General features: G+C 40.1%; 1 protein-coding gene across 4 annotated transcripts in view; it reads right to left on the bottom strand.

Annotated features, from left to right (window-relative positions):
- The window catches only part of ATXN7 (ataxin 7), a 1,461,623-nt gene that overhangs the window by 81,111 nt on the left and 1,353,827 nt on the right, over positions 1-26,685 (bottom strand). For 3 of the 4 annotated variants that reach the window (XM_044077985.1, XM_044077987.1, XM_044077988.1), the window contains one exon: positions 3,293-3,307. The exons of the other annotated variant lie outside the window; for it this stretch is intronic. In XM_044077985.1, coding sequence (XP_043933920.1) covers positions 3,293-3,307 — 15 coding nt within the window. The remainder of the gene's footprint in view (positions 1-3,292; positions 3,308-26,685) is intronic. 4 annotated transcript variants of the gene reach the window in all.

Genomic DNA, 26,685 nt, shown 5'->3' with positions numbered 1-26,685 from the left:
AGAGTTGCACTGCTCCAACAGCTCTTTCTGGAGAGCCTTGTCCACCATCACCTCCAGCTTATATTTCATGTGGTGCAGCAGAGATTTCCGAAATTTCACTATATGCGGCTGGCAATTTAAAGCTCTCATGGCCAGGGTAGCTGATGCATTCTTCCTGTTGCATCTGTCTATGGATTTCCCCTTTGTCATTAGGCAATGGATTTTTAGAGATACTGCCCTTAGCTTTCGTGGGACCTGAGGAAACCATCTTATGATCCACCACAAGGTTTCTAAAGAAGTGATTGTGTGTGTTCAGGACCTTGAAGAAGTGGTCAGGTTTCCTGAGGGCAAGGGACTGGGTAGTCAAGCTGCAAGGAATCATAACCTCTGGAACTGGAGAAATAGTCAAAGGTTTGTGCTCTGAAGTCTAAATAACTCTCTCACTTTTCTTAGACTGAGAATAATTCTGAGCCTCCCAATGGAAAATCCCAATGAGGGATCAGTTTCTAAAGGCTAAACAAACATTAGTCTTGGCAACGAACATCAACAAGAAATGTAGAAGACGTAGAAGATTGTAGAACAAAAGAATTCCCCAACAGTGTATTCAGCTTTAACTGCTGTTATCTCTGGCTTCGGATCTACTGATGATCTATATGAAGGCTGTTATTGGGCTCAGATGAGAAAGAACGAACTGCGGAAATGGTGCTGGCCGATGAATACTATTCCTTGATATCCTGGCGATATGGAGCATCTGGGCCAGCTGAGGACTTCCAAAGCAGGAAACCCCACAATGTTACTGTTGCAACAATAAAAGCATGACGAACTTCAGCTCATAATTTATGAAGAATGCTGGGCAATCTTAAGAAAAAACTTTTCAAAATATGGTTTGACCAATATTTGGCTTCCAATTTCTTTACTTGTTCTCTATGATCAGACACACCAATCTGGGATCTAGCATTTCAGGATACATTTCTTTCTCAGAAAAATACAGACAGTGCAATGCTTAATGAGTGATTAGAGGGCTGCAGAAACACTACAAAGGTTTTGGTACTTTTTCTGTGATAAACATTAAGTTCATGATCAGAACCATGGCATCAGCACAATATGACTGGCTGCATGACAACTAAAAGCACCATCCTAGTCAGAACTGTAGTATAAAGCTGTGTTTTCAGAGACAAGCATGCACCTCAATGCAGCAGACTGAAAAATTCTGAACTATGCCAACCTAAGGATATGCAAAGATGAAATTTGAATAGTCATGAACTGAGGAATGGCCTTGAAACCAGGTCTATCATCAACTAACAAGTTGCATATATAAAAGCTTTTTTCTTGCAAAAGTACTTAGCTCTCCAATTCTATCTTGCACTCATTCAATGAAATATAAATAAATGGGTGTACTGAAATTAAACAAAACACTAAGATCGACATTTAAAAAGATGACCACAAAAAGTTTACTCTGCAAATGTGAACACACTACTGCACATTTGCCAAGCAAAAAGCCCAGAGCAAGCAAAACCTAAACTCTCGGGGAAAGCTCATATTTCCCTACCTGGAGAAATGTGTGATCACACAACTATCGACTATCTGTGCAATCGACTATACTTTGTCAGCTAAACAGAGGTCAATGACTGGGTCCACTGAAATGAGTCATATCTAACAAATATTGGCTTACCCTGGCACCTAGCAGACATATCATTAAAGAATTCAGTAAATCCTACAATGGCAAGAAGGCAGGTTTTCTAACATTAATGCTACAATATAGAATTAACTATGACAAATCTCAGACCTGGAGAGTAAACTCATAAATCAGGATGTTGGGCTAAGTCAGTATTATTGCTGGACTACTGAACACTCAATCCGAGCAGGAGTAACTAGAGAAATATCCTAGGGGCATTTTTATTTTCAAATAACCTGGATTAGTAGGAAAATACAGTTACTGTATGTATCACAATTCTATTTCACACAAATATGAAATAATGCATGGTTTTCTTAAATCCCTATTTTTAAACCCTACTCTTCTCATTAGCCTACCATTCCTTTTCTTTTGCACCTGTAAGCTGTTATCATTAACTCCAATAGATTGAAATAAATTATGCAAAAGTTGCCACCACCATTTTATTAAAAAAGCACCACATTTATAGTTTTCAATTGAACATAGCAAAAAAGTTATAGATCAGATTCGGCAGATGAGATAGGTGGACTTCCTAAATCAACACTTAAGACAGTACAATATAGATGCATGAAATTAAGAATATGGATTTTACACTACAAAACCAGACAACAGTGGAATTACCGAAATAAAATGGTTACAAAATATTAGGAAATTTATAAATAGGGAATGATTTTAAAAGTAATTTTTATAAGGAAAACTATTCTACTTAAGAAAACTAATTGAAAATTTGTTTTTGCAGAGTATTAAAAAGAAGACATCTTGCACATTGTATCTAAGTAGTAGACAATCTACTGTACACGTCAAGCTTTCTTTTAATTTAGCAGATGTGCATATGAGTTAAGAAACAAAATAGCACACTTTTTCAGACCACAGTAAGCAGACATTTATAATATGAAAACAAAGATGCAAGTACACAAAGAACTTGCAAGCAGGGAGCAGAGACCTCAGCAATGAAAATCACTACAAAATTGCAAAATGTTTTTCTAAGCATGGACTGTCAATGTAATACTGACTGAACAGTTGAAATAAGACCAATACAGTCTATTAACTGTAAAAGAAATCACAGATAGAAGCTATTAAAATAGCAGTTTTCACCAAACAAGTGAGAAAAAAACTGGGAAGTCAAGGAAAGATGATTAACAACAATTGCAGATATGCAACCAAAAGTATAAGTATTTTCTTAGTACTGGAATGACATAAGCAGTTTCATGCTTTGCTTTTGGATGTAGGAAAGTAAAATGAAACAGACACCTTAAACAATGAAAATGTATGGAAATAAGTACTGAAAATTAGTGAGCAGGAAAAATAAAATGTTAACAGGAGTGCATTTACAGAAAAAAGTAGACTTATGCAAAGATATGTCTGATAAGTTGAGAGAAAAAAAATGAACAGAATAGTAAGATGGGACAGATTCACTATGGAGTGCTCAAACAACTGCCAATTTTCTTTGCATATGTTTTAAAAAACAACTTACTAACAGGAAATATCCAAATAATTTACAGGTGTCTAAGATTTTTATACCAAAAAAGAACCAAAATATGAATGGACACAAATAAAGACAGAATGGCCTGATGAACTCGGACTATACAAAGTCTGGAAACAATTAAAAATAACTAAAAACAAATACAAAGGAAATCTTACCAAATCCAACATGTGCTGTAAAAAGAGGAATCAAAAACAAAGTATTTTAATAATGTACAGTAAGCGCCATAAAATTTGTGAAATCATTACTGTACATAAATATATTAATGAAATATACAAGTCAAATATTTAAGATGCTAAGGGGAAAAATATCATATTTAAGTATGAATTACCCTAAAATAAAAAAGCAAATATGAGGCTTTAAACAAGCACATTTCAACAGAAAAAATATTTCTGGCAAATATAAATTACGGTAATATTTCTATTTCAGGATACATAGATCAGCCTTTGAAATTAACATTAAATGTAAAGATCAAACAAAGGCTCATTTTGATCACTTGTTGACTTGTTACACAGCAGGCAGAAACAGCAAAGATTTCCAATTTGCATAAACAAAAACGGGTTAAAAAAGCAGACACTAGCTCTGGACCATAATCAAAAGTTAATTCTGGACAGCTACATTGTTTTCTATTCAAAAATGAGAGAGAGAGAAGCAAAAGCTAATACAAGTTATGAAAATATTGCACAACGCAAAAAAAGAAGTTATGTCTTACCATAACGTTCCATCTGTGTTGTTAAGCTTCGTTCAGTCATTACTGATGAGTTATTGGTTCCGTCCTCGGAACAGAGCCGGCCATACGCCAAGCTTGAGTCAGCCAAAAACTCTCAAGCTAAGATGTTACCCAGCATGCCGCTCTCTGTTACCGCAGATCGAGTTTGCAAGTTGTAGAAAGAAGAAGGGGCTACCTCTGGCCAAAATTACCTGCTGTTATAGGAAATGAGATCCACCAGAAACCTTCAGAAGGGGGAAGGAGGGTGGGAAGTAATGACTGAATAAGATCAACAACACAGATGGAACATTATGGTAAGACATAACTTCTGTATCTGATGATGTTAATCTTCGTTCAGTCATTACTGATGGGATAGAGTCCCCAGCTACCTTTATTCCTGGGAGGCCCTTATGGAAGGACATTCCTGAGCACCAGTGAACCAAACCGAAGCTCTTCCTCTAGAGGCCAAATCCAATTTGTAATGAGTCATGAAAGTATGAGGTCTGGTCCAAGTTGCAGATGCACAGATGCCAGTTAGAGAACCTCTAGCATGAATGGCAGCAGAGGTTGCTACTGACCTTATAAAATGGGCCCTTACAGTTCGAGTTAAAGGGATGTGCTTTTGTAAATAAATGTTACACAGTCTTTCAACCATTTAGCCAGTGTGAACTTAGAAATGGGACATCCTAATCTAGGTCCAGAAAAGGCCAGAAATAATTGATCTGATTTGCAAGACGGTCTCGTTCTGTCCAAATAAAATCAGATTTGTCTGTGAATGTCTAGGGTATGTAGGCAATACTCTCCTCTGTTTGAATGATTGAGGAAGAAAAATGGCAGGTCAGTTGTTTGGTTTATAGACAGTTCAGAAATCACTTCAGGCAGAAAGGATGGATTAGTTCTCAGTGATACTCTATCTTTATGGAAAACCAAAAAGGGGCGTTTGATGCACAAGGCCTGGAGTTCAGAAATACATCTGGCAGAAGTAATGGTGACCAGAAACAAAGTCTTCCATGATAGAAACTTGAGGTCGCAAGAGGATGCTGGTTCAAATGGAGACACCGTCAAGGTTAGTAACACTAATGACAGGTCCCAAGGCTGCGTTGGTTCTCTAAATGGGGATTTTCAAGTGAATCACCCCTTTTAAGAAAGTTTTGTACAACTTGTGTGACATAAGTGAGGAATCTTGGTAACCGTTGTGAAAATTAGATATAGCAGCCAAGTGAACTCGAATGGTAGAAGCTGATAGTCCAGACTGAAAAGATTTGAGAGGAAGAAGGTCATGCTGCCTGGCAATCACAGGAAGTGGAGGAGTCAAGCTGTGAGCTTCAGGCTGGTCAAGTTGGGATGAATCAGGTTTGGCGGAAGGGAGATCAACTCTGGTGTTGGACTGAGAATCCACTGTTGATCTAGCAAGTGAGGCCATAGACAGGGAAACCAGATTTGTCAAGGCCAATATGGTGCAGGCTTTCTTCAGAAATTGGGGAATGAGGAGGAGAGGAGGAAATGCATGAAGTAGACCCAAGAGCCAATAGTGGACTAGAGCGCCCCTGGGTGACTGTCCCTGAGGGGGGATCAGGGCAAGGTAGTTGCTGCATTTGTGGTTGGTTGAGGAAGCAAAGAGGTCGCAGCAAGGATAGTCCCAGCGGTTGAAAATCTCTGCCGCTGTTACAGGATTGAGGGACCACTCGTGAGGTTGGAGAATGCACCTGCTCAGTACGTCTGCTATCACATTGGAGCTCCCGGGAATGTGCGTTGCTATCAGAAAGCAGTTGGTAGCTATCGGCCAATGCCATATCCTCATGGCCTCCCATGATGGGTATGATTTGGTTCTGCCTTGTTTGTTGATGTACCAGACTACTGACATGTTGTCTGACTGCATTGCAATAGTCCCTGACTGAAGTATGGGGTGGAATGCTTGCAATGCTAGAATCACCACCCTAAGTTCTAGGACACTGATATGCAGATGGACCTCTAGTTCTGACCAAGTGCCTTGGACTGTCTTTCCCTGAAACAGCCCCCCACCCCATCAGGGAGGCATCTGTGGTCACCATAGCCTTGGGGTGAAAAGACGAGACCACTGTAGAGAGTTCTGACATCCACCAGATTAAATCCTGTTTGCACCTTTGAGATACAATACCCTCAGTCTTTCAAAATTCATGTAACGGGTACCACTGGGTGAGCAGTAGCCACTGGAGGAGTCTCATATGAATTCTTGCAAGGGGAACAAAGGTAATAGAGGCTGCCATCGACCCCAGCAGCTGAAGAACAGAGCGAGCTGGGGCTCTTTGTTGAGAAAGAATTGGTATCAATTGCTGTTTTATCCTTTGAATTCTGTGGTCGGGGAGAGATGCTGTGCAATTTCTTGTATCTAGAAAAGCACAGATAAACTCGAGAGACTGAGATAGGGTAAGATTGGCCTTCTGCCAGTTTATGGAAATGCCTAGGCTTTATACTGTGTGAAGAGATTATGCCAGGGCTTTTTCCAGTAGATGCCTGGTGGGGGGGTGGTAATGAGCCAGTCGTCTAGATACAGAAACATCTGGAACCTTGAAGTTGCAGGTGGGCTGTGACAACTGCCACGCACTTGAACACACTGTGGGTTGTAGAGAGTCCAAAGGGCAGTCCTCGAAACTGGTAATGACTGTTTCCCGCATGGAAGCGAAGAAATCTTCTCGATGGTTTGTCCATTTTTATGTGGCAATATGCATCTTGAAGATCTACAGAGCACAACCAATCATCTTTTTCCAACAGTGGAAGGATAGACTGTACCATGACAATCCGGAATTTCTGTACCTTTACAAATTTATTTAACAGACTGAGATCCAAAATTGGTCTCCAGTCCCCGGTCTTTTCTGGCACTAAAGAGAGTCTTGAGTAGAATCCGGATCCTATCTGGTCATTTTTTTTTTGTAGCAGCTTTTATATCTGTAGTACTGCTTCTTCCCTTTTCCCTTTAGTTTCTGAGGGGGACAGGACAAAGATTGAAGGGGATGTGATAGCCTCTGGTGATTATCCATTGTACCTAAAAATCTGTGGTTATGATTTGCCAGGCAGAAGGGTACAAGGAAAAATGCCGCCCAACTGTCTCCAGAGGTAGACAGCTGGGATGCCCTTCAGGTGCATTGGTAGGGTTGACTAGAGAAAGATTCCCTTGGAACCCTGGTTTCACGGACCACCCCTGCCCTGAAAGGGGCGTCTTCCATTGGAGTTTAACCCTCTGCCCCTGGGGGAGAACTCAACACGTGCATCACGGAAAGGGCCCTGTGATTTCTTATGCCACATCTTTCCACTCCTCTGATTTCCGGAACAGAATCTGAGGGGAGGAGAAACGGACACCAATGGCAGATAGGGTCTTACCGTCTTGTTCGGATCTAGCCAGTGTGTCTTTTACTTTGTATCCAAACAAAGAAGAGGCTTCAATGGGAGTGTTCAGGAAGGAGGCCTTGAAGGGGTCCGCAAAGTCACAAAGGCGCATCTATGCATGCCGTCTCATGACTAAGCCTGCACCCACCGCTCTAGCTGCTCCTTCCATGGCATGAGAAATCAGGTGCATGGAGGAGTTGGAGACGGATTCAAAGGTGGGTAACTGTGAGGCCACTTTGTCACAGACCTCATCAGAGACAGCTCTAGCCAAAGTTTCAGAGAGCTCAGTTATTAAGTCCCTTTGAAGCCTGGTGAAATGTGCCAAAAAGTCCAAGGACCTGACTGCAAAGGTCGATGATGCGAAAACATGTTTCCCTAGTCTATCCACCGCCCAGGACTCCTTGTTGGGTGGATGGATAGTCTGGCTCTCTTCTGGCAGTTGCTTTTTAGTCATGGCTGTCACCGCCATGGCATCTAATGGGAGACCTTTAGACCAGTGGGGATCACTCTCAGGGGGAGATACGACTTTATCCGACCCCTGGGGAATAGCTTCAATGCTGTCAGGAGCCTTCCATGCACGCTGCATGAGCAGGACGAGCTCGTCAGCAGGTTGAGTAACTCTGGAGGTAGGAGGCCAAGCACGGAAAGCCTGAAGGAACACAAACTCCTCTGAGGAAAGGTTGGAGGACTTCCAATCACCTCTCTGTTTCAGGACACCAAAGGGCACCTCATCAGAGGGTGACTGTGGGGACCCTTCCCCATCATCGAAATCTGTGTCTTCCATCAAGGACTCTACCAGGAAGTCCACATGCTTCCTCTTGCACATGTTCTTATGATGTACTTCTTGGAGGGAGGTTCAACGTAGAAGGAGTCTCCTGTGGGAGGGTGCAGTGAGACTCCTGTGCCCAGTGTCCAACAGGAGTGGCTTGTGTCAACTGTGGCCCAGAGGAGTTGATAGATTTCAAAAGTATAGACTTGCCTACCGAGGCAAGGGCCTCCCCATGACCTGGAAGGCTGGCCCACCTGAGGAGGGATGGAGGCCCGGAACCAAGCAAGACAACCTCGGAACCAGGGGCACACCCGGCCCCGACGAACCAGCTCCCTGGTCTGTAGTGTCAAGAGGACTGTGAAGCTGAGGCGCACCAACGGCACAGTTACTGTCCTGAGAAGTGGCCAATGGGACATGCAGAAGAATAGGTTGGAGTCTGTGGAGAAAAATGATAACCTCCAAAGGGGAGAGATGTCTTGGAGGTAGAAATCCCTCTGGCCACAAGAAACTGATCGACAAGGCACACAATATCTTGCTCAGAGAGGCTTCTTGCATAGATAGTCCTGGTCCTAGCTTGAATGAATGACATCTGCACTGAAGATAAACAGTGCTGTAGCAGTCGTGTGCACCAAAAAACTCTGGTGCCGATGAGATCTGAACCATCAGAGATGGTACTGAAGGTGTCTGCACCGAGAGCAAGGTCGTCGGTGCCGAGGAGGTTGTCTGCACCGAAAGGATTGGTGCCGAAGGCGCCTGCACCGGTAAAACCGACGGTGCCGAAGAGGTCTGAAATAGAAAGAACATAGTTTCCAAACGGGTCTGCACCAAGGCTGGTACCGAAGGGGTCTGTATCATTGGTTGGTGCCGAAGTGCTCTGCACCAATGGTCAGTGCCGAAGAGGTCCGCACCGAGTGCTTCGGAGCCGAAAAAGGTGTGGATGTTTTAGTCGGAGATAAAGTCAATTCCATTGGTTCTGTCATTTTCAACTTTTTGAGTTTCGGTTCCTAGGGTCTCCAGTGGGAGACAATGGAAGAGATCTCGAGGACGTCTCAGCATGACTTTTTTTTTTGTGGGGCTTCAAAGGAGGCAATGACACCTCCGGTCCAGAGATAGTCTCACTGAAGGAAGTTTTTAGAAGGCCCTTTAAAATCAGCTATTTTTTTTTTTCCTCATTCAAGGTATGATTAGAAAAAAAAATCTTACATATCCCACACGGAGGGTCAACAGTGAGGTGGGAAATACCCAAACACTATACACACAAAACATGTGCGCCTAAACACCTTTTAAAAATCAGGACTTCCTTTTTGTCAGACATCGTTATTCAAAAAAGAAAGAAAGAAGAAATTACCAACAATGGTATGAGAGAGGCTAGCCAAGCGGGTAAAGAAGAATATTTTGAAAAACTGTAAAATAATGTGACAGGGTAAGATAAAGACTTGGCTATTAATAAAACTTGGTAAATTGAAATATCTGATAAAATATCGAACAAATATACTTAGCTCAAGAGAAGTGGCTTGACATGGCTGTTATGCAAAGTGGCAAATGAGATCTGGGGTAACAGGAAGAGGGGCATGCTGGGTAGCATCTTAGCTCAAGAGTTTTTGGCTGACGCAAGCTTGGCATATGGCCGGCTCGGTTCTGAGGATGGAACCGATAACCCATCAGTAATGACTGAACAAAGATTAGCAACATCAGATCTTGTGTTAATGACACAAAGAAAAATGGCCAGAAAATATTATACAGGAAAGCAATTACGAATACATCCACGTTTATACATATTTTTATAATAAAAAAAATAAACCAACAAATAATTGCCTTGAAGATAGTAATACTAATAAGAAAACAGAAATCTCACATTAGGTTGAGCTTCAAGGGCAAATGTTAATGAAAGAAAGATTCGGGAAGCAGGACTACTGGATAATTTATGTAAACAGATGCATAAAATTATAAAAAAAAATAAAGCATCTTTAAGAATAATTTGGAGTTTGCAAACAGAATTCATATTTCATGCCGATGTGCAAGACAAATATTTGATAAAATAAAGTAGAACCACATCTTGCAGAGCTGTAACAGAAAAGTACAATTTTAAACCCTTCATTCTACACATTTTTTTTTGCGAATAAAGTAAAATCTGTTCTGAGAATAGATGGAAAGAACACTGTCAGTTTCCAGCTTCTCTACTGCTTTTGGTCATTAGAAAAAAAAACACACAGCTGCAAGATATGGAAGGTACAGACAGTGGAATTAAAAAAAAAAAAACCCCACAGAGGAAGCGTGATGAATTATGTAATTACTGTACAATAAGTAATACTTATACAAATATGACTTATGTAACGATAAATAATGAGAAAAATTAAAATATAACACAGAAAACAGAGACCGATATTTAAAATTAAGAAATGGATACACAAAAGAACCCAGAAAAATAATTGTACAGCTACAAGTATGCAATATTTCATTTTTGAAAATACAAACTCTCAACCTAAATCTTTAAAAATGTTAGATTAAGATGAGATGCAACATAAGTACTTATAGTTAAGCCTGTAGGTTAAAAACAATTTCAAACTTAAAAAAAAAAGTTTAAGAGAAGAATGCAAACAGATGAAAGTACAAATCTGTTTTAAAAACACAAACACATTCTTGTAGGCACCTAAACAGTACAAGCACCTACTGTAGGGTTAAAAAAGTATAATGTAAGGCATTAAGCCTGATTCTATCAAGCAATATGCAAGGAAAATAGGACAACATGCTGTAGGGCACTGACAAAGAATAAAGTACCCAATACGTATTTACTTTTGTAATGAAGTAACTGCAAAACAAGGTGTTAAGTCAGTGGTCCAACTGTTAAAATTTGTAAAAATAAAACAACATGGTCACTATGTAATTCTTGAACTCATATGAATATGTAAATAGTTGTTACATGTCCAGCTGTTTTATTTTTATTTATTTTCAGTTTGATGACAGGGGACGTCCACTGGGACAAAAATAAACAGTTTTCAGTGGAGGCCCATGGAGAAATGCTCCAATGAACAATTATAAGTGTACACAAAGCAGTATAATCATCTAAACCAGGTTGAGAATACAGTATAAACATATGAGGTATAATATGATCATGCAAAGAAATACAGATAATAGGACATTGTTGGAAATTTTTTATGTACAAAGTTAAATACATTTACTGATATAAGAAAATCTAACAAGGTTAGCCAAGGTGCAACAGAAGACTGTCCAGTATTGGTTTAATGGAGTGTAGTAGTAAACAAAGTAATGGTATGAGAAGTAGGTGTAGCAGGGGATAGAGATGACAGTAGTTAGAGCGGGAAGTTATGTTGGAGAGTGGCATTGGCATGTCCATTTTGAAGATAGGTGGGAGAACAAGAGAGATTTGAAGTTGGTATGGTTTGGAGTATTGCGAAGGGAGGAAGGGAGTGAGCTCCATAGTTTAGATATGGAGTAAGACAGTAGGAGGTGGCCAGGGGTTTGTGAGGGTTTTTAGATTTGTAGGAGGTTTTGGTTTTCTGATCTGAGTGAGTCGTTAGGAATATAGGGGGTAAAGGCAGTGGCGAGAGAGGGGCAGCTGGAAGGTTTGAAGATGAACTCAAACAAATAAAACCTACCACGTCAGTTATAAAAAACAAGTGTTCACTTTATTCACTGAAAAGACGCATGCGCTTTCATCCTTCAAACCATGGGCTTCTTCAGAGTCAACATTTAAAACACATCACTTCCTTATATATTATTAAAAAGCCTTCAAGCACCAATCAAATTAACCCTAAAAGAACACATGACATTTTTATAACTGACGTGGTCGGTTTTATTTGTTTGAGTTTCTCATTTGGTTTTGATTTCCATTTATTTAATCATTTTAAAACTAGTTAGTGTAACTTCCTCGCGTCTACTGAGTTCACATTTTTACGTGCTGAATCAGGGTGAATCAAACCAAATTTACTGTTTCTCCTGGTATGGAAGTCTTGATTCATGACCTTACTGATTCAGTGCATAGACTGGCAGCAAACATTAATGAAGAGAGAGCAGCATGACATGCCAATCGGGCAACAACTTCTCACGAGTTTGAGAATTTAACCCTGCATACTCCTCCACTGGAACTTGTTCAAGGTACTAAACTATTGGTTAGCCAGAAACCACCAGCCTCAACAGGTTACACCGATTGGTTTTCAGCTCCTGTATTTAACTTTGGTGAACAGCAACAGGAAGTTTGAATTTTGGTACATTGACTGCACAAATCTCTTCGTTTGAGCGTGTGTGTAGGAAATAAACGTCTTTACAGATTGACAATGCATTCTTGGAGAAATCGTTGTCATTAAAACAGGTACCTAAAGGATTAAGCATCTGGAAATTACCCAATGAAACTGACGAAGGGACAGAAGCATTCCGTGAGTTGACAGAGCTTTTCAATAAAACCGGACTGGAAATTACGAGTATTATAATGCAAGATAATGAAATTAAATTGAAAAAACTGAAAAAACAAAATTGTTGAGCTTAACAACAGTATCAGTAATGATTTACTGTTTGCTGAGTATAAAGAATCATACAATACAGTTTTGAATGACTTAAATAAGTACGTCAATTACAATATGGTCAGGAAGCAGCGTAAATTACAGAGGGATACTTCTGATTACCTCAATAACAGGGTATTGCCAAAGGGTCCTGGGGCAGTTCAAGAAAGGGACAAACCCAATGAAACTAATATAAGAAGGGAGAACACTAATACTAATAACAAAAACTAACGACAATAAGAAAGTTAGGAATAACAATGTTGACGGAGGAAAGGTTTTTTTTTTTTTTTAGAGAACCCTCCAGCACTGAGACGATTCGAGCACCTCAGAGATCGGCAGAATGGCAACACAAAGGAAATGTGGACAATTGGAACTTTCAGGGGAAACGGTGGACTTGGAAGAATGGCGGGAATTATTAATCAGTAATATACCTTATAGTACAGTTGGTGATTTACTATGTGATTCTGAAAATGTGACGGAAATCATTAAGGATGGTGATTTTTCCATCTATAACTTCAGTAACTTGAAACTCACAAGTAAACATTTTGAATTATTGAAAAAAGGTTTTTCATTTGTACCATCTTTTAAAACTGACATTGCCAACGTACTGATTAAACTTAAATTGTATACTAGGAAATTAAATTTGTAACTTTTATTTCCAGATCAGTCTGATACAATTTCATGTCAGGTTATTACTAAACGTAAAAGTAATTTTCTTCCCAGTTATAACATCAAGGTTTTGGAGTTTGAAAAGAGATGTGAGGCTGAGATAAGAGAAACACTGACAGGTAAACACCAACATCACAACAATTTGTCAAGGGAAGAAAGGGACATTTTGAATGAAATTAAGAAAGACAAGGTGATTAGGTTGATGAAACCGGACAAGGGTGGAGGTGTCATTATGCCAAAAATTGATTATACTTGCAAGATGTTTGAGATTGTGAACAACACCCTAACTTATGAAAGAGTATATCGAAGTGAGATTAATAGGGCATACATGAAGATTGATCTTGAAATTTTTAATGCCTTTACTCAGGGTACTATTGATAGTGATGAGTTGGAATTTTTAACAGTTGAGACACCCGTTTGTCCCAGTGATTTTCGGTATTCCGAAAATTCACAAAAATCAAACAAAACCCCTTTCAAGCCAATTGTTGCTGCAAGAAGATCTAAAACTGAACCTCTGGCAGTATATGTTGATAGGTACTCTAAAGTTTTTTTGAAGAACGTCCCTCATATAACAAAAGACTCTTGGGATCGTTTGGCAAAATTAAAGGAAGTGAAAAATGTGGATGGATGTATTTTTGTGACCATCGATGTATTCAGTCTTTTTTCCGTTATACCTCACAACACTGGACATGACTACTTTCGTAGTAGCCTAACCAAACATAGTACTTTGGACAACAACAAAGTCAAGTGGTTAGTTGAGCTTATGGATTTGGTTCTGAAAAATAACTTGTATGAGGGTGAGTACTTCTGTCAGATAGCGGGTGTCACTATGGGGGCTAAATGTGCCCCAGTTTACACCAATATGGTGCTGCTTGATTGGAAGGAAAACTTTATTTTCAGCTCACCATTTATATGAGTAAAATAAAGTTATTTCTGAGATTCCTGGAAAACATTCTCATTTTATGGGGTGGGAAACCTGATGGGCTGAAGGCACTTGCTGAACATATAAATATCTCCACTACTTCCTTATCATTTACTTACAAGTGTGATAGTCATCAGACTTGGACATTTGCCTCAGGACGAATGGGGACAATGGAGAGGGATTAACCTCCACTATCCACAGAAAGGATAACTACTCAAACACGCTTTTGCATTATCAAAGTTGTCATCCCCCACAACAGAAAAGGAGTGTAGTAAAGGGCCAAATAGTCCGACTAAGTAGGTTGGTGACTGAGGACGAGGATTTCAAAATAGAAATGTATAAATTGATTGGTATGTTCCTAAACAGGGGTTACCCGATCAAGCTTTTGTTGAAAATTAGACGTGAAATTTTAGAAAAAAAAGTATACATGTTTTGCTCCTATATTAAAAAGTAACTCTAATTCAACACAAAGTTCCAACACAAAATTTTGGTAATGATGTGATGGTTGTACAGTATAATGGGATGCACACCAACTAGTAAAAATTATTTCTAGGGCATAGGATTTAAATTTCGATACCTCTCTAAAAAATACATTGGGGCTTAGGCCAAAAATTGGATATAGTAGAGGTATGAACTTAAAGGACATTTTTGAAAGTAATGATAACAATAAGGGTAGATACTACAAATCTAAAAAGTACAAATGTGGAGGTTGGAATGCTTGTAGATTCATCAATGATAGTCCCTATGTAACCATTGAAGGGTTTGACATAATTTTGAGCACCCTGGGGCGTTGCAACTGCCACACCCGCAATGTGGTTTATGTGGCAACTTATACGGCATGTCCTGGCTTCTATGTGGGTAAAACCATTAGAAGACCAAAGGACAGGATAATGGAACAAAAGTGACATCAAAAATAAAAAAAAAAGAGCAGTGCTTTATACCTACACAGTACTTTAATAATTTAAAAAACTCACATTCGTTATTATTTACAAAGGTGATGTTAACAATTTTGGAGGCAATGTTGACATCGAAGTATCAGTGAAGGAAAAAGTGGCAACTAAGGCTCAATGCCAAGCATGAGACTGGACTGAATGATGGAATTTCTATAGTACCTGTTGAAACAGAAGGCTAGGGATGTATAAAAAAGTTCTTGTTATGCAACTAGGAAATAGTTTGTGTCTTTTAAATGGTGAAAGTTTTTGTGTTTTGTAACAAGACAGTAGTAATTATTATATTATTATTATACACTTTTGGTACAAGTTTGCTAGGTTTTCAATATTTTAAATGTCACTGTTATGTTTTCAATATTTTAAATGTGCTATGTTCTTTTAGGGTTAATGTGATTGGTGCTTGAAGGTTTTTTAATAATATATATAATGTGTTTTAAATGTTGACTCTGAAGAAGCCCATGGTTTGAAGGGTGAAAATGCTTAGTCACCATTCTTTCAGTGAATAAAGTGAACGCTTGGATTTTATAACTGATGTGGTCGGTTTTACTTGTTTGAGTTTCTCGTGTGGTTTAGGTTTTGAAGATGAGCTTGTGGGCAGTGGGAAGTTTGAGGATGTTCAGGTGTTTTTGTCTAAGGAGCAAAACTAAACTACACCTGAGGTAGAATAGATAGAAAAGTTAACTAGACTGTGATATGTAGGGTCAGTGGCTCAACATGTAGTAAACTCACTCTTTGAGTTGGTAGACAAGAAGGCTGTGGGTTCTAGTCCCATGACAAATGATTAGATTAATTTTCAAACTGCTGACACTGCAATGCAGCATTAGGAGTTGCTGTATTCCTGAATGTGATGTCCTTTGGATGAGATAATAAACAGAGATCCCATCTGCTTGCAATGTAGTAGCTCAGGTAGATGTAAAAGATCCCATGGCACTTAACAAAAAGAGTAGGGGAAGTTTGCAGTGTCTTGGCCAGATTGCACCTAGTAGCAAAAAAACACTTTGGGTCTCTCCTGAAAACAGGCTATTAGCTTAGTGGTGACTAAACCAACAAAAAGATAAATAGACAAATAAATAGGGCTAACCACTTGGTGAAGTGAACAGTCTACAGATGACTATCACTGTTGAAGTGACACCCTGACCCATGTACAAAAATGGGAAAAAGGAGTTGTGAATAGATGGATGGAAATAAATAGGTTCATAGGGGTATACTAGGCTAATGGCTCTGGATCCTTTACAAGCCTAACCCATAGAATTACCCTGGCATCGTGCCACCTGACCTTAGTTCCCAGTGCCTCTGGGAAGAACAGCCACTGGAGTGATCCCCGGGGTTCATTTTCTATTTCCCATCCAATCGTTAAGATTTCTCTTGAAGGGGGCCAGTGAGGCGCTCAGCTTGACATGTATGGGAAGTCTATTCCATAGCATGGGCAGTCTATGGGTTATGAACCTGTCCCTCCAGCTTGTTCTGTTGATTGCGGTAATGAGATTGAGGTCTCTTGAGGGTGTAGTGCGGAGGGATTGGGATTTCTTTAGATGTAGCATTTCTAACAGAGCTGGGTCAGACATGCCTTTGTAAGTCAAGCACCCAGCTTTTCAAACATTAGAGACTTTAGCATAAGTTAAAAAAAAAGTCCAGGACCACTCTTCCAACCCACAAAAAATAAGCAAATTATTCTCATACTCATAATTTCTAGTTACAAAATCTCAGTGAAACAACTTTTCTCCTCAGCTTAGTTATTACTTCATTCTACCCATCACATCACTAACACTTTGATCTTAGACCCACACATGAGGAGTGCACACACGTGGGAGAATTACCCACCTATCAGTTTGCTTCCACTTGTATAACTGTACACCTTGGATATTTACTTGAGATCAAGTGAATAAATGGATAAATTAACATATAATGGTCCAGAAATGCATCACCGCTTGCAGATGTCAGAAACCTATAGTGCAACTCCCCTCAATCATCTCAGCTTCTTATCTGAAGAATCAGAAGCAAGAAAAAGTACAGTTGTGTACACTTACCATAAATGTAGACATTCGAGTGTATTCACTGTTGCAGTCATGACATTTGGGTTATCTGCTTGCAGTAGCCCTCAGGTGGCCTAATTAACAAAGTCTTGGGTCCTGCGTCAGTTGCTGTCTCATCTTCCATGATGTCAGGTAGTCCAGGGGTATAAAGCATGCAGCCAACACCATTACATCAGTTTTTCTTGCCCCAGATGTCAGGTGCCCCCCAATGGGAAGTAATTAAATATATATATATATATATATATATATATATATATATATATATATACACACATATACAATTGTATACCTCCAACAAAAAAGCAAATACACCAAAAAGCTTTTAAGCATAGTAAAGGAAAGTAGAGGTACAGCCAAAAGAAGTCAGGGGGCTGGAGGGAGGGTATCCAGGACTGCAACAGTGAATACACTCGAACATCTACATTTATGGTAAGTGTACACAACTGTACTATGTTCGTGTTTCACTGTTGCAGTCATAACATTTGGTTAGATTCCCAAAGCTAAGGATGGGAGCAGGAATTTAGATAGCATTAGACCAGCTGTAAGGCCCTGCAAGACTGCAGTGGCAAAGCCAGCTCTGTATTTAGAGAAAATTGGCAAATGGTAATGCTTGGCGAAAGTATGTACAGAACTCCAGGTACAGCTTCTAGAATGTCCCAAGGCTGTAGATGTAGATGCAGCCCTGGTTGAATGGGGTCTGATGCCCTGTCGGATAGCTTTTCCATGGTGCTTATAGCAGAAATGTATGCAATGGCCTATCCATTTAGAAATGGTTTGCTTTGAAATAGCCTTCCCCTCTGCCCCTGCAGCAAATGCCACCAGGACTTGGTCAGACTTCCTTTGAGGTTTAGTCCTGTCCAAGTAAAATCTAAGCTGTCTTTACACATCTATGGAGTGCAGTATGCATTCCCCTTTGTTCTGTGGATTAGAAAAGAAGGTTGGCAAATGAATGGACTGATTAACAGCCACACTGGATACCACCTTGGGCATGATGGAGGGACTGGTCCTGTGGGACACCCTGTCCGCATGAAAGATTATGAAAGACTCCACTGCCATAAGGGCCTGTAATTCAGATACCCTTCTTGCTGAAGTGATTGCTAAAAGGAAGGCTGTTTTCCAAGAAAGGAATTTTAACTCTGCACTTACAGCAGGCTCAAAAGGAGGAAGAATTAGTTTTTCCAATACAAAGTTAAGGTCCCAGGCTGGAGTTGGGGCTCTCCTGGGGAGTATTTTAAGTTTTTTGCCCCTCTGAGGAACTGCTTGAGCAGTGGATGAGACACGAAAGGTGGTTCTGTGTTGTAATGAGCTGAAATGGCTGAGGCGTGAATTTTGATGGAGGAAAAAGAAAGGCCCTTGTGAAGCATCTTGTTAAGTATTGAAGAATCTGAGGTAAGTTGGGCACTGCTGTGCCCATCCCTTGAGTTTGGTTCCAGGCACAGAATCTTTTCCATTTTTCAGCATAAGATTTTCTAGTACTAGGCCTCCTTACCTCTAAAATGACATCCAACAATTGTTTACTGAGGGATGGTAACGGAGAGATTAGGTAATTAGCCAGGCTGCCACGTTCAGGGTTTGAAGCTGAGGGTGTAGAATCTGGCTCTCCTGCTATGACAGCAGGGTAGGGGTCTGAGGCAGGTGCCATGGAGCCAACAGTGACACACTGCGCAAGAGGGGGTACCAGTGTTGGCGTGGCCAGTCTGGTGCAATCAGTATCGTCCTTGGTTTGTCATGTTTGATCTTTAGTAGTACTTTGGAGAGGAGAGGGGGAAAGGCATAAACTGATAGATTTTTCCAGCTGAAGGAGAGCGCATCCACTTTCCAAACTTGTTGGTGGGGAGTCCTTGTGCAGAATTTGTCCAATTGGTAGTTTTGGGGGGAGGCAAACAGGTCTATATCTGGGAACCCCCATTTGTTTATCAACATGTTGAAAGTCTTTGGTTCCATTTTCCACTCATGTGGGTCCATGAGATTTCTGCTTAGTTTGTCTGCCAGTGTATTTAGTTTTCCTGGCAGGAATTGAGCCTGTAGATGCACTTGGTAGCTCAAGGCTGTGTTCCACAGAGCCATGGCTAGTCTGCAGAGGGGGTAAGAATGGGTACTCCCCTGCTTGTTCATGTACCACATAACAGTGGTGTTGTCCGTCTTTACCATCAATTGTCCTGGAAGAATGTGGTTCTTGAAGGTTGTCAGAGCGTTCCGTACAGCTAACATTTCTTTTTGATTGACATGCAAGTGCATTTGACTTGGGTTCCATTTGCCCTGAATGCACTTCCCTGCCAGGTGAGCCCCCCATGCATAGTCTGATGCATCTGTTGTTAGGGTTTGGGCTGCAGAGGGTAGAGTGAAGGGTAGTTCCTTGTTTTGGTGGCAAACCTCTGCCCACCAAAGGAACTCTAACCATAGGCAAGGTATGACTGGAATCATAGCTTCTAGACCCTGAGAATGTTGACACCATAAGCTTTAGATACCATTGTAGTTTCCTCATATGCAGTCTTGCATATGGAATTAGTAGAATGCAGGAGGCCATGAACCCCAAGGCTTGCAGTATTTGCCTTGCAGACAGCAGGGTCTTTGTGGCCATTAATTTGAAGTAAGCTGTCAAATGAATTTGCTTCTCTGGTGTGAGGAAAGCCATCTGGGAAGTTGTGTTCAAGCTTGCTCCCAGGAATATAATTTGTTGACAGGGTACCAGATGTGATTTCTTTTTATTTATGGTGTACCCCAGACAAGTTAGCACCTTTTGTACAAATGCCAGATGATTCAAGAGTATGTCCTGGCTTTCTGCCTGAATTAGACAATAGTCCAGGTATGGGTATATTTGAATATTTCTTTGCCCGCAAAATGCAATGACTGGAGCTAGGCACTTTGTGAATACCCTGGGCGCAGAAGATAAGCCAAAGGACAGTGCTTTGAAGCATAGGTATCTCCTGCAAGATTCCCTGATTGGGATGTGCAGGTAGGCTTCCTTTAAATTCAGTGTTGCCAACCAGGCATCTCTGCCAAGCATAGGAAGCAATGGGTGAAAAGTTAGCATCTTGAATTTTGGAATCACCAAAAAGGTGTTTAAGACAGAAAGGTCCAGGATAGGACGCCATGAATCATCTTTTCTGGGTATCAGGAAAAGTCTCGAGTAGAAACCTTGTCCCTTTTCCTCTTCTGGTACAGTCTGAATAGCCTTTATGCTTAAGAGAGAGAGTACTTGCTTTTGAGTCTCTGTCCACTGATTTGGGGGTAGATCTGGCCAACCATTTGGGGTTGGTAAAGTGTGGAAGTGAAATCTGTATCCTTGGGGAAACTATATTTAAAACCCATTTGTCCAGGGTAATGAGTACCCAGTTTTGGGTTTGGACTGAGGAGGCCTGGAAGAGACAGGAAAGGACCAATTCTTAGAGGGCCAATGCCTACTAAATCTTGGAGGCTGTACTTGTAGGAAATCTTTAATAGTTTGCATAGATTTAGCTTTTTCCTCCATCTTTTTAAGAACTACTTCTGCTTTGTTGCCAAACAGGTGGTCCTGATTTAAGGGAGCATCCAGCAATTTAGCTTTAACATGATCTGACAAAGATTGCTCCTTAAGGCAAGCATGCCTTCTAAGTACAGACACAGTGACAGCAGCCCTGCAAGATGCCTCTAGTGAATCAAACCCACATTGCAAAGTATTTTTTCCAACCTGTTCAGCAGAATGCATTAAATCCTGCAAATCCTTATTTTCAGCACAGTGAGGAATCATCATCATTTTCTGTTTAAGCAATCCAATAATATGTTGCGGATACTTTAACATATGAAACTGACAGTTTAAGGCCCTAATGGCCAAGGTAGCAGAAGTGTATACCTTCTTACCCCATCTATCCAGCGCCCTGGAGTCTCTATCAGGAGGAGTAGGATTTTTGGCAGTAGTAGCCTTAATGCCCTTGGGTTCCTGTGAAATGGTCTCAGGATCCGCAGTAGGATTTTTAAAAAGAAACTTGAGAGAGTCAGGAACCCTGTAATATCTATCAGGTTTTCTGGGAGCAGGAGGTAAAGAGTCAGAGGCCAAGCTAGATTCCGAAAAGGCATCATCAACAATGTCTAGTGCAGGAGGGATAGCTAAAGGCCTGTGTTGAGGCAGGAGTAAGAAATCCCTAAGCCTCTTTTTAGAATCAGAATAATCCTGGCTTTCCCAGCAGAAATTCTCCCTAACAGTATGCAAGTTTTCACCAAAAGAGAAATGCTCTGGTGGGGGGGCAGAGGGAATAGAGTCATCTGCATCAGAATCCTCATAGGTAGATAAGGGTAAATCCTGGTCATCAGAGGAAACAGAACTTTCAGAATCCTGGTCAGAGGAATCATAAGCAAATTCAATCCTAGGTCTCTTAGAAGGGGAAGGATGGCTTCCTGTGATTAAAATAATAAGGTCTTCAGCCATTCATATTTGTTTTTTAGGCATAGAGGCCTGACCATGCAGTCTGGGCATCAGTTTTCTAGGCATGATTTCAGTTTTAGGCCTTGAAGAAAAAGATGGCATCAGTTTAATATGCAAGTCAGTAGGCCTGAATACACCCTCAGAAGCCGGTGTCTGCACAGCGGCACCGGACCCATCCAAGGTAGAGACATCAGCAGGTTCCACAGTTGAAGCATCTCGTGGCATACCAGACTCCAAATGGGTCTCAGTAAAGGCCTGCAAATCTGAAGTAGCGGGTATCAGGGGCTGCGAAAGCGCCTGAGTACCGGTGAACTGGCGACTGGCTTAGGAGAAGCTTCGTCAGCAGCTTTGGACCTAGGCGGCCTGTGTCTGTCTTTATCTTTGCGTTTTTTCGAAATCCCAGTAGTCGGATGGCTAACCGACATTTCTGGATAATTAAACCGAGAACCGAAATATTTAGAGACGAAAATATACCAACAATGGATAGTGTGCGGATTAAATAAAGCACAAAACCGACAGCAAGGTACGTTGTGGTCAGAGCATAGGCAAGGAATACAGTACAAATGAAAATCTTTATGAGGTATTTGCTTTCCACAAGTAATGCAATTATTAACTTTTACTGACATCGGTAAGGAGCAAGAAAAGGTTTCCCCAACAGGGGTACTTAGCTTTAGTTGCAGACTTCGGTTCTGAAACTCGAAAATGAAAATTTCAGGAGTCGGCCGACCAGCACTTGCAAACTGCTTCTGCTTTGGGCACCGCACGGCAAGAAAGACTGATGTAATGGCGTCGGCTGCATGTTTTATACCCCTGATGACCTGACGTCATGGAAGAAGGGACAGCAACCGCCGCAGGACCCAAGACTTTGTTAATCAGGCCAACTGAGTGCTACCTGCAAGCAGATCACCCAAATGTAATGACTGCAACAGTGAAACATGAAGATCTTCTTCTATTCCTTTGAAACACAGTAGCTGAAAATGTATCTGCAGTCTATTAAACTATAACAGACATGTAGGGATTCACAGTCAAATAGTATGCAGTGAAACGTTAACTAGGGCCTATCTAAAGGGTGCAGGAATTCAAAAGACAAATTTGTAATGAATTTGCTAACAGATTTGGACATTCTACTTGAAACAAGCATCTCCTTTCAGTGTCAGCCCAGGAGTGTAATGTGGTGAACTGATTCGGTCAAACTCACACTCTTCAAAGAAAGGCTGAGGGAATCAAAAACTGCACTATAGGAAGCTCATTAACAGTTCCTAGTCTTAACTCATCTGCACTAAAAAACAAACTGTTGTAGTCCAGCATAGCGCATTTCATTCCAGTGTGCTGCAAAAAAAAAAAAAAAAAAAACTAATTAAAAATGCATTCATAGTAAGTACTTCAGACTTCATGCTATACAAGCATAGTGTGAACAGTCAACAAAACAAGGAAACTAAGAATCTTACCCACACAACATAGGTCATGGGATGACATCCTTGTTTACTACAACCACTTCCTTCACATCACAACTACCATAGGATGCAGGATACAAACACACACACACTGCTATTAATTACAGCCCTTTGTATGACAGTATACATTCAGATATTTGCTTGCAATAAAATGAATGAACAATAAAATGAACAAATACACAAATAATGACTAAGTAGTGTATTTTAGTTCGCTGTTTGAGAACCATACAATGCATCACACTTGCACACTCTCCATGCTCCCCAACCTCTTAATTCAAGAATTAGGGAATCAGGAACATATTTTAATCTTTCTCTTATATACTTAGAACATTGCATTAGCAAGCATTTTTGAAGGAGACACAGTCTGAAGCTCACATGCCTGACATTTAGTGAGTGTAATCCATAAGAAAATGCCAAAAAGACACATTTTACAAGGAACCAACCAAAATAATTCTCAATTTGCTTAAGAATTCTGGACAAAGCCAAAAAGAACGGGGGGGGGGGGCATTTTAAATACTATTTTTTTATCTATTTATTAGTAGGTAAATCTACAGATGAAAGTGCCCCTTCACCAGGATGACTCGGTGTCTGAGTGAACTGTTCAGTCACACTGTAGGCAAAACAAGGTATAAGGATTCAGACCCTCTACCTTTGACTAATGGATGCAATTCATTACCATCTCACAGCCTTAAGTGCCAGACAACTCTAGTTTCCTTAAAAGGTTAACAGAACTACAACAGGTGCTGCAAGAAATACATTTTCCAAAAAAATGAGATCTACAACTGATTTACAAAAATAAATAAATAAATAAAGACTCTCAGGGAGGTTTTGTGCAGAAGATAAAGGTGCTAAGCTCTTAATGAACTACCTCAAGTGTACGTCGCTTGACTCTTTCCACCAACATCTGTGTGACTGAGCAAGTCACCTAACAAGAAAGCCCCATCTAACTGGACCATTTAAAAACACACACGAAAGTGTTGTAACTACCACTTTCCCAGACACTTCCTTCTCCCAGTTGTTTAATACACAGTAATGGACACTGGCACCTCAATGTCCTGACAAGAAGACATTCAAAGGGCATTCTAAAGAGTCAACTGTGCTTGTGTGGTAGAGTCAAGAATGTATGTATGCCCTTTTGCGACATACTCCGCGTTTGTTTTAGCATGAATAGTATTCCAAGGGACAGGGGACACATGCCTCTGTGTGCCTCACTCTAGCACCATCCATGCAAATAACAAAAGCTCACAATAATGCCATTATTATTATTATTTTTTTTTGCAAGGAAATGCTCTTTCAGTCTTACAATTTTAAAGACTGCTATTGTGGTACTACGAATTTTAATAGGATCCCAAATTATCAGCTTGGAGAAAAATATCAGCTTCAAAATCAACGGTTTAGCACTTCCTTTATGATTTGCACCTAGAGCTAATGAGCAAAAGGCCTTATATACGTCTCACTTCCTTACAGTATTTAATGCCACTCAGCAAAACCATATTTACAAATCAACCCTCAGTGTCTGATAAAAGTAGAACATTAAATGAGGGACATTATCTTCCTTTTCTGCCTAGTGAGCTTTTGTAATAACATGAATACAACAGTTCTGGGTACTCTGAAAAACAAATATACATCTCATATTACTCAAAATACTTATTATCAAACTAAGAGTTGGTCTGCATTAAACTAACTTTACAAGAGAAACATGCAGAGAAGAGAGAAAACTTTTCATGAAAATGCTCTCATGATTTCCTCTCTATGAATTTGCAGCACTATATCAACCGACAGGATATATATTGTTGAAATGTCTTGTGCACAGTGTCTATAAGCAAATATATCACCAGAGCAGGGAGATATTAATGTAGCATTTGTGTCAGACATATACCTGCTTACATTATAGCCCGTTCTCAGACAGAATATACTGGGCTCAGAGATTAAGACCTCCTTCTCACAGCTCCAAGGTCTGGGGTTCAATCCTGACCTTTAGTCACTGTCTGTATGGAGTCTGCATATTCTTCCAGCATCTCTGTGGACTTTCTTCAGGTATTCCATTATTAACTTTGACCAACACTAACGACACACCTCAAACCATTCCCAAAGCTCCAAAAGACTCATCGATTGCATTCTCCATCAACCCTGTACAAACTGGCTCCATTAAGAAATTACTTAAACTTAGACCAACTTCTCTTGCTGCTGATAATCTTCCTTCTGAACATCTCAAGATAGTTGATGACACTATCTCCTATCTTGTTTCCATTTTGATCAATCACTCCATAACTGAACAGTACATTCCCAGAATCTGGAAAATAACTTACATCACACCACTTCATAAAGGAGGGACCATTACAGAACTTTCAAATTTTAGGCCAATAGCAATCTTATCTACACTATCAAAAATCTAAGAAAAATGCATCCATTACGAGTTCCAAAACTATTTACTATCAAACAACCTTCTGCTTAATTCCCAACATAGCTTCTGACTCCACCACAGTACCACTACAGCTCCTCTAGCCTTTACAATCATCAGCCAATATAGAAATAATGGCTATCTTGTCTCCATCACATTTCTACACATGTCCAAAGCATCTGATATGGTCTCCCACCAAAAACTACTTTACGAACTCTCATGCCTTAATCTAAGCCGTACAGCCCTAACATGGTTCTATAATTATCTGTCTGGCAGACAACAAGCTATAAAATGGCAATGTGATTTATCCTCTCTGCTACTACCTGTTTCAATTGGTGTTCCACAAGGGTCTGTCTTGGGTCCACTCCTATTTAGCATCTTCATCAAGATGCTTCACAATGCCACTTACCTAGCTATAATCTTATACTACACAGATTATTCCACTCTCGTCTGTTCTGCCACCTCGCTCTCTAAACTCCTAGAAATAACCCAGTTTTCCTTCACAGCAGTTGACTCATGGCTCTCTGACTCTGTTAATTCTCAATCCTAACAAAACTAATATTTTTTTTCTAGTAACAAAACATCAGACCTGCATTCCCCTTTTTCAGATATATTCTTCTAACAATTCCAAGATTAAACCTGTATCGCACACTAAGCTACTTGGTGTTACAATTAACATGAGATTTGATATATACTTGTCTCTAATCTTAAAAAGTCCACATTAAACTAGGATCACTTTATAAAATTAAACCTTTCCTTACCGACTCCACAAGACAATCTATCGCAAGGACTCATCTACTCTCTACTCTTCTTTATGCCTCTCCTATTTTTACCAGCCTAAAGAAAATAAATCTAACAAAATTAGATGCTTTTTACAATAAGATTGCAAGATTTGCTACTTACTCAGCATATAGAGCCCATCACTGCACTGCCTCACGTCAACTAAATTGGCTTGAGTTACGTACTTGCCTAACTTTCACCCAACTTATAATGGCCTAAGACACTGTCCAGCACTCCATAATCTACGTCAGCCACAATCCAACAGAAGATACCCGAGACCTTCTGAAAAAAATCTTATTACAAGTCACAAAAGCTAATAATCACTATGGAGATGCTCTCAACTCTAATCGAATCTCCATGATTTGGAACTTAACCCCTCAGCACATCTTAATGACTGCCAATTCATCACTGTTTAAAATACTTCTGAAGTCCCATCTAACTAATTATTGACACTGTTTCTGTCTAACTCCTGGCTGTTTATCATTTCCTCTTGTTTAACTTCTGGCTGTTATTCAGCTGTATTAGTTTTTCTCATACATTCTGTCTACTTGATATATTTTTGACTTCTCTCACCTATAATCT

The sequence above is a fragment of the Protopterus annectens genome, chromosome 7.part0 (genome assembly GCF_019279795.1).
Source record: "Protopterus annectens isolate FY-2018-M chromosome 7.part0, PAN1.0, whole genome shotgun sequence".
NCBI lineage: Eukaryota > Metazoa > Chordata > Ceratodontiformes > Protopteridae > Protopterus > Protopterus annectens.
Note: the sequence above shows the minus strand (reverse complement) of the source record. Positions and strands in the feature narration are given on the sequence as shown.